This window comes from Manis pentadactyla, chromosome 3 (genome assembly GCF_030020395.1).
Source record: "Manis pentadactyla isolate mManPen7 chromosome 3, mManPen7.hap1, whole genome shotgun sequence".
Classification (NCBI taxonomy): Eukaryota; Metazoa; Chordata; class Mammalia; order Pholidota; family Manidae; genus Manis; species Manis pentadactyla.
The window spans coordinates 37,524,886-37,533,552 of record NC_080021.1 but is presented as its reverse complement, the minus strand read 5'-3'; the positions used below and the strand labels follow the sequence as shown (position 1 = coordinate 37,533,552).

The 8,667-nt window shown below is 39.4% G+C and overlaps 1 protein-coding gene across 5 annotated transcripts in view; it reads left to right on the top strand.

Annotated features, from left to right (window-relative positions):
• The first annotated feature begins 6,643 nt into the window (after positions 1–6,643).
• FZD6 (frizzled class receptor 6) overlaps positions 6,644–8,667 on the top strand; it is a 37,411-nt gene continuing 35,387 nt past the window's right edge. The window contains exons 1-2 of one of the 5 annotated variants that reach the window (XM_036876330.2): positions 6,644–6,796; positions 7,818–8,112. In XM_036876330.2, coding sequence (XP_036732225.1) covers positions 7,936–8,112 — 177 coding nt within the window. In that variant the 5' untranslated portion in view covers positions 6,644–6,796; positions 7,818–7,935. Of the gene's footprint in view, positions 6,847–7,792; positions 8,113–8,667 lie in introns of all 5 variants that reach the window. The other 4 variants (XM_036876328.2, XM_036876327.2, XM_057497845.1 and 1 more) reach the window with 4 other exon arrangements.

Sequence of the window (8,667 nt, the reverse complement as noted above, 5' to 3'; positions counted from 1 at the left end):
TATAATGACACATCCATCATTATAATACTATACAGAATTAGTTTCACTGCCCTAAAAATCCTGTGTTCCACTTACTCATTGCTCTCTTCCCCGAGCCCATAACAACCACTGGTCTTTTTCCTATTTAAATCATCTCTCTCTTTTTAAAAATAAATAGTATCCTTAAGATTGTAAACCATTCAATTTGAGCAAAAGTATAGTAATTTAAGTAAAAGACATGTTTTAAAATTTAAAATGAAAGTGATTATCCAAAATTATATTTAAAAAGAGACCAAAATTGACCCAAGTTTTTGTTGTGGTTTTAGTTGTTCATTAGTAGATTCATTTGGAGGCTGAATCCACATTGAGTGTGGATTCTACTTTCAGACATGGTAGTATGGGGGAAAAAGATCCAGCCCATGGGAGAAGATAACAAAAACTCCTTGAAGGAAAGAAATTCCTCATCATTAATGGAGAAGGTGAAGAGTCAGGCCAAGCAATGTGGGAGAAAAATTTCCTCTTCCCATGAACTTTCTCTTGGCAGCAAAGGCCTCTAGATTGGAGGAAAGGGTGGAGGGACAAGACTGGCAGGGCATACCCTCATTTGACAATTTCTGCAATAAAGAAATTGCATGGACATGTACTGCCCAGTGCTCCAATTTCCCTCAAATAAGTAAGTTAGTAAATGTTTTAAGTTTACAAAAAAAATTTGACTTGTTCTACAAAGTTTATTATTAATAAAACCTAGGTCAGCCACCTCCCCTTCCACCATTCCCCATTTCCTAGAGGAAATCACTTCAATTCTTTATAATTGTTATTAACTGGCTCAAAATCCACCTGAGCTACACCATTTCCCTGCTCTCCATGGTACTATTTTCCTTCTTAAAAGAGGAGTGAATTCTGATTGTTAGGTCCTTGAAGCTTACTTGATTTTAATGACTCTTTTTAAAAACAGAAGGTAAGATTTCAAATACAACATTGGACAAAGCTTTGGAAAGGCCCCTGAAGCATAAGCTTCGTTAGGTTCATGCATATGCCCCTGCCTTCCAGTGAAAACACATAAAGTCTATTGTATTAAATTATCCCATTGCTACCTCTAAACTGTCTCCCAACCTACATACCATGTCTGAAACACGGAATCTTTCAATAATTTTACATTTCAGTTGCTCCCCAAAGCTTATCTCTTCCATAAAATCTTTCCTATTCAATTGCAAAAATAGTAATATTGCTTTAATTCCACTTTCTCTAAAATTCAATAGTACATTTTCCTTTATTTATCACCCTGTAACACATACTTAATCCCACTGGCTTTAAAGGCAATTTAAAAAAATTACATATAATCATTAGCAGCCTATGAGCACAATTAGGTATAAAGCTGGGATTGCATATTAAAGGAAATTAATTTAGTTATTATGTAAATTATTAAATTTGAAGCAGCAGCCATTTTCTATATGCTAAGAGCTTTAGGGAAAAATACCATTGCTAATCCTTCACTTAAAATGGCTGCTTTGTTAGGAAAAAGGATAAGATATTAAATATTAAAGATGACTATATTTATTAAAGTAGGTATTGAAGTCAGTAAAAACCAAAACCGAGTAAGGTAAACTCACAGGCATAAAAATGTACCTCAAAGCATTAGTTGGCATGAAACTGTCTTTCTTTAGCATTAGGAATCTCTTTATTTGCAAATGACAATACCAGAGCTCGAAGGAGGCCATCTTATACATCAAACTGTTATTAAAATATGTGGCTCTTTCTTGCAGTGTCATGTTACTACTGAAATTCTTATTTTCCAGTAATACTGGAGGCTGTAATTAGAATGTGTATTATTTCTGGCTAACCATAATGGATACAACTACAGGAAAAGGTTAATTGCTATGCTCCAAACACCACAGCAATTAGCTTTTAGAGCAAGGAGAGAGACAGGTAATGCACTTCAGGTGAAAGTTTGTAAATAAAGGCTATTCTCTGTGTTTGTCCACAGTCTCCCTAAATAAAGGCAGTAAGTTCAAATTCACACATTTTACTTGGAGGGACTGGAGCCATGGCTAGAGCTCTCAAGGTCTAGGCAAAGTAGTTTGGGAAAGAACTTCTGGAGGGAAGGAGCCCATGTAGCTGACGTTCCTCTCTTTCTCTCTGTTCTCTTCCATGTCTCTCTGCTCAGCCCAGCCTCCTCCAGCCAGGCCCCTACTGCTGTTTGCTCCCCAGAGTCTGGGCATCCAGCCAGTAGTCACAAGCAGGTCTACCAACATTGTATGTGTAGACCCCAGGCAGGAGAACAAAGAGGATACCATACTATATGTCTACATAGTTGAAAGTCATAAATCAAGCTAACAAATTATTATATAAAATGTGTTGTCTGTCCTCCTACCTCTATCCTAAGACAAAGTTTTTTTAAATATATAAAGCTATGTTTTAATGAACATGGGCAAACTATTAAAAATGAATACATATTATTGTGCATATTTGTATAGCCTAGAGATCAACTGGAGATGTTTGGATAAGTAAAAAAAAGAAACTTTCACTTTGCAAATGATACATTTACTCCATAGAATTTCTTCTCTTTTTCTTTGGCAAAATCACTTAATATGTTGCTATAATCAAGATTTTCATATAATCTATGTTCTACTGACAATAATGTCAAATTGTGTAACTTTCCTGAGTTATTGCAGCTCTTAGAATCTTTAAACATAATTTTAACTTGGTGAAACTGTTCTGGTAAGGCAGTAGCAACTGGGTGTCAATCAAATTCTTAAAAGAAACAGTTATTTTCAAAAATGAAGAATTGGAATTTCTGGTCTGGCATATAAAGAGCTTAGAAGTCATCACTTCATCCTTACAAGTAAAAAACAGAACAAACTGAAGTCAACAACTCTTCTTAGATCTGTCGGAGAATTGAGGTCACAAAGCAAACTGCTGCTCTCAAAATTGGAGAGACAGACAGGTAGATACAGAGAATCACAACTGACCAGAGCAGAAACCTCCAGGGGAACCAGTAGGGGGTAGGAAAACCTGAACTGTAGGAAAACCAAAACTGATGCATTGCTGGGGGCTCAGTAGACAACTCTGAGAGTTTAAAACTCCACAAGGGACTGTCTTCTGGGAACCCACCCACCCACACTTTTGTGAGTTTTACCTTCTAAAGGTCTATAAAATTCTCATGGTGAATATTGGAGAAAAATCCAGGGAAAACAAACCACTTTGAAATATACCAGAGCATTCTGTCCTTCTTAACAAGGCCTGCCTTCCACAGAATTATTTTACCAAAGCCTCACATATTGGGGTTTTATCAGAGCCTAATAAACCTAGGAGAAGGGAATTACCCAACCCAAGCCCCCTCTAGCCATACTGTCCTACATAAGGGGGGTATAAACTGAGAAGCATTTGTGAAATTCATGGCCCAAGGGCATAGGCTCACCAAAAGACTGAGATTTAATCACAGGTCTATAAAATGTTTCGCCACCCCACATCACTAGTCTAAGCTTCCACCTTTGGAAACTAGAAAAAGAAGAGCAAATTAAATCCATGTTAAGCAGAAGAAAAGAAATAATAAAAATTAGAGCAGAAATTAATGAAAATAAAAACAATGAAAACAAAAGATAGTTCTTTGGAAAGATCAATAAGAAAAATCAATAAGCCTCTACTCAGGCTAACTACAAAAAAAAAAAAAGGAGAGAAAAGACACAAGTTACTAATATCAGAAATGAAAGGACATCACTGCCGATCCTAAAAACATTAAAAGGACAATAAAAGAATACTATATGTGAGTAACTCTATGCCCAAAAATTTGATAACCTAGATGAATGGACCAATTCTTTGAAAAATACAAGCTGTCAAAGCTCACACAAGAAGAAACAGACAATCTATATCTATTAAAGAAATTCAACAGATAATTAGTAACCTTCCAAAACTGAAAGCAGCTGGCTTAGATTGGTTCACTGGTGAATTGTACCTAGTATTTAAGGAAGAAATTATATCATCTTTGCAATTTCTTCGAGAAGGTATAGGCAGAGAGAATACTTCCTAACTCATTCTATGAGGCCAATATTACTCTAATACCAAAACCAAACAAAGACATTACAAGATATAACTACAGACAGAATATCACCAACATAGCATTACAAACATAAAAATCCTCAATAAAATATTAGCAAACACAATAATATATAAAAATACTTGTACACTATGGCCAAATAGAATTTGTCCCAGGTAAATCAGGCAAGATTGATTCAACATTTGAATATCAATTCATGTAATCTATCACATGAACAGGTTAATGAGGAAAAAAATTACATGATCATATCAATATAAAAGAAAAGCCCTTTATGAAATCCAACACCCATTCGTGATAAAAACTCTCAGCAAACCATGAATAAAGGGAAGTCAAGTTCTTAAAGAACATCTACAAAAAAGCTACAACTAACTTACACTTAATGGTAAAAAACTAGAAGCTTTCCTGCTAATATCAGGAACAAGGCAAGATGTCCCTTCCCACCATTCTTTTTCAGCATTGTACTACAAGTCCTAGCAAATGCAGTAAGACAAGAAAAGGAAATAAAAGGTATACAGATTGGGAAGGAAGAAATAAAATTGTTTTTGTTTGCAAATGACATGATTGTCTATGTAGAAAATATGAAAGAATCAACTAAAAAACTCCTGGAACAAACAAGTGATTACAGTAGGCTGCAGAACACAAGGTTAGCATAAAAAGTCAACTGCTTTCTATATACCAGCAATGAGCAAGTGGAGTTTGAAATTAAAAACACAAGACCAGTTTGGAAACAACAACAAAAAAACACAAACCCCAACAATATCATTTACATTAGCCTTCCCAAAATACTTAGATTTGTATAAGGAAAATATACACAAGATCTATACAAGGAATATATAAGATCTATATGAGGAAAACCACAAAACTCTGATAAAAAATAAGAGAGATAATTGATGCACAGGGATAGGAAGACTCAATATTATCCAGGTATCACTGCTTCTCAACTTGACCTATAGATTCAAGCAATAGCAGTCAAAATCCCAGCAAGTCAATTCTTTGATATTGACAAGGTGATTATGAAGTTTACATATGGAGAAGTAAAAGACCTAGTATAGCCAACACAGTATTGAAGAACAAAGTTGGAGACTGACACTGCCTGACTTAAAGACTCACTATAAAGCTATGGTAATCAAGACAGTGTGGTACAGTGAAAGAATAGACAAATCAGTGGAACTTAATAGAGAGCCCAGAAATAGGCCTATATAAATGTAGTGAACTCACCTTTGACAAGGAAGCAAAGGCAATACAATGGAATAAAGATCGTGTTTTCAATAAACAATGCTGGAACAACTGGACATCCACATGCAAAAAATTGAATCTCATCACAAATCTTCTACCCTTCATAAAAATTACCTCAAAATGGACCCAGACCTAAATGTAAAATACAAAACAACAAAACTCCTAGAAAGTAATAGGAGAAAATCTCTAAGTCTGTGGGTTTGGTGATTACTTTTATATATAACACCAAAAGTAAAATCCATGAGAGAAGTAATTGATAAGCTGGACTTCATTAACATTAACTTCTGCTCTGGAACAGACAATGTCAAGAGAATAAGAAAATAAGAGACTGGGAGAAAATATTTGCAAAAAATATATCTGATAAAGGATTCTTATCCAAAATATACAAAGGACTCTTAAAACTCAACCATAAGAAAACAACCTGATTAAAAAATAGTCCGGAGACCTCAACAGACACCTCATCAAATTTAAAAAATTACATGTATGTAAAGCAAGCACATCAAAAGATGTTCACATCATGACATAAGGGAAATGCAAATTAAAACAATTTTTGTGTGAAATACCACTACACCCCTACTAGAATGGCCAATATCTGGAACACTAATAACACCCAATGCTAGTGAGGATGTGGAGCAACAGGAACTCTCAAACATTGTTGGTGGGAATGCAAAATGGTACAGTCACTTTGGAAAGTGAAATATTAGGTGAAAGAAGCCAATCTGAAAAACTACATACTGTATGATTCCAATTGTATGACATTCTAGAAAAGACAAAACTGTGAAGACAGTAAAAGGATCCCTGGTCGTCGGGCCTTAGAAAGGGAGGAGGGATGAAGAGGCAGAGCACAGGAGATGACATGTGGCATAGTTGGTACTAAAAACTAGGTTGACTTCTAAAGCAGTTCAACTTTCCATTAGCTTTCAGTAAAATGGTAGGACTGCCGGCCCTGTAATCCCATTGCCACCTGGGCCTCAAGTTGGTGACCAGACTCCCCGAATTCATAAAGGCGTTTTTTAAAGGCGGGTCATCATGAAGCTACCCACTTTCCAACTAAGGTCACTTGAGCAATTGACTTTACAGAGCAAAATAGCCAGTTTAAGAATTCTTGGATCCTGAAATCCGAAATGAAGTGGGTTCTTTTAAAGGAAGCTTTATTTAGAGGCTCACCAAGAGCTTCAAAAAACCTTCTGGGCTGAGCCCCTCTGGACCTGGATAGCGAGACAGGGTCCAGCCCGGTGCTTCAGGTACCATAGGCGGAAGGGGTGGGGGGATTCCCGGCCCCACAGCCGGACTGCGGCACCCCGACACCATTCACCGGGGCGCGGCCCCGGCCGGCACAGCGCGGGCGGGGCTCGGGCGGAAGGCCAGGCCTAGCCGCCGCCGCCGCAGCCGCCGCGAGCCCGGACCTGCCCGCCGGAGCCGGCGGCGCAATCTCGCGGGATCGCTCAGCTCTCGCTCCCCGTGCGGCTCCGGAGGCGGCTGCAGTCCGGGATACTCTCCGGAGCCGTCTCAGGTCTTGGGGGAACGGTAGGCTGGAGCGGGACGGGGAGGAGCGCTGCCTTCGATTGCCGCCCGAGGTGCGGCTCCTCGGGCACCGGCTGGGCGGGAGGCCGTGGCCGCGCGGGTCCCGGGGCGGGGCGGGCCTCCAGGGGTGCGGGGCGGGCTGGGGACGCGCGCCCCGCCGCAGGTGTGGGGGCGGCGGCGGGACAGGCCGCGGCCGCCGAAGTTTCCGCAGAAGTTGGGGCCAGCTCCGGAAAGGTGGTCTCGGGACCCCGCGCCGCCGAGCGGGACGGGGACTCTACTGACTGGCGCCAGGCCGGAGGCAGGTGCCGGGGTGTGGGGCGAGTTACCCTGCCGGCGCTGGGAGCCTGGGCACAGGGGGGTGCGGGTATTCGCGATGCGGAGCCCAAGGCCTTCTCCCCGGCACTCCGTCGCCCTCCCGGCACAGCTCCGCTCATTTTCCCTCTCGGTGGGATCACCACTCCCCCCACCCCGCGAAAACTAATTTCGCTCTTCCGCAGAAGTCCTAGACGTATCCCTCTAGCCGGCCTTTTGAAAAAGAATTCTAAGTATATTCCCAGAAGACTGCCACAATAACGGGCTCTTTGGAGTCTTTAAAGAGTTTCAGAACCCATTAAATCTTAAGAAATATACCTAGGACTCAGTTTTCTTGTTTGCAATAAGATATCCAGCAGGGGCCCTTAGATTTTAAGATTCTGTTCATCCTTTTTAGCTTACTACCAACCCCCAGCATTACTTTTTTTCTCCATCTCACTCATCCTGTACTCCCTTTTTGCCCAGTGTTCCATACATCACAGACCTGCTATCATCCCTAGAGATGAAATTTTCTCAGCAGATTATATAATCTGTGCTAAGGCAGGTGGAAGAAAGTCGCCCTAAGACGGAATTGTCTTTTTTTTTAGTATTAGCTACCTAGGGTGAAAATCTTAACTCTGCACTTTGACGTCTGGCTTTGAGTTTATGACAGATGTTGGTGATACACTCTCCTGATTGTTTTTACAGTAATTGACCCAGAACTCATTTTCAGGAAAAGAGCGACTTTCAAAATGGTAAAATAATAAAATGAAGAAGAGTTTGAATATTTTATCTGAGAATGAAAAGAGTGATAATCCAAGCCATGTGGTAAAGTCAGGAATTTGAAGAAAATGGAAGTGTTTGCATTTCTGTGGACATGTATTTTTCTGCCCTTCACAAGAGGGCACAGTCTTTTCACCTGTGAACCAATTACTGTTCCCAGATGTATGAAAATGGCCTACAACATGACATTTTTCCCTAATCTGATGGGTCATTATGACCAGAATACTGCTGCTGTGCAAATGGAGGTGAGTAGTCTTTAAACTTTATAGAAAAATAATTTATTCTCCGTTCTGGAATAAACTGTATGTATGACTTTTTTTGAAACACAGTAAAGGATTTCTTCACATTGTGTACAAGTCATATTTTAAATAAATTTTTTTGAAAAACGAAATTCCCCTACTATGTTCCGTGTACATTTGTGGCCCTGTTTAGTGGGTTTGCTTAAGGTGGGGTTTATTTGAAGGATAGTTATGAATGATTTCAAAATATCTTGCACCTGGCAAATATTTTACTTTCCTAATTCAATTACGGTAGTTTCTCCAGAAATGTGAATTCTGAATTTTTCCTGTCATTGAACATACAATCTGTATTAATCTGGACTAAAAGTGCCTGGATTTACATATATTTTCGTAAGTGGTTGCAATGCTCACTTGGCACACAGTGAGCCAAGTGTAACGCTCATAGTTTTTCTGAAACAAATCAATTACTGCAAGATTTTGGAGTTTTAGATAGTGTTTTGCTAAAAAGTGACTTTTTTAAAGCATAGCATTCGTGTATTCTTTGTAAAATAGCTGTTAACA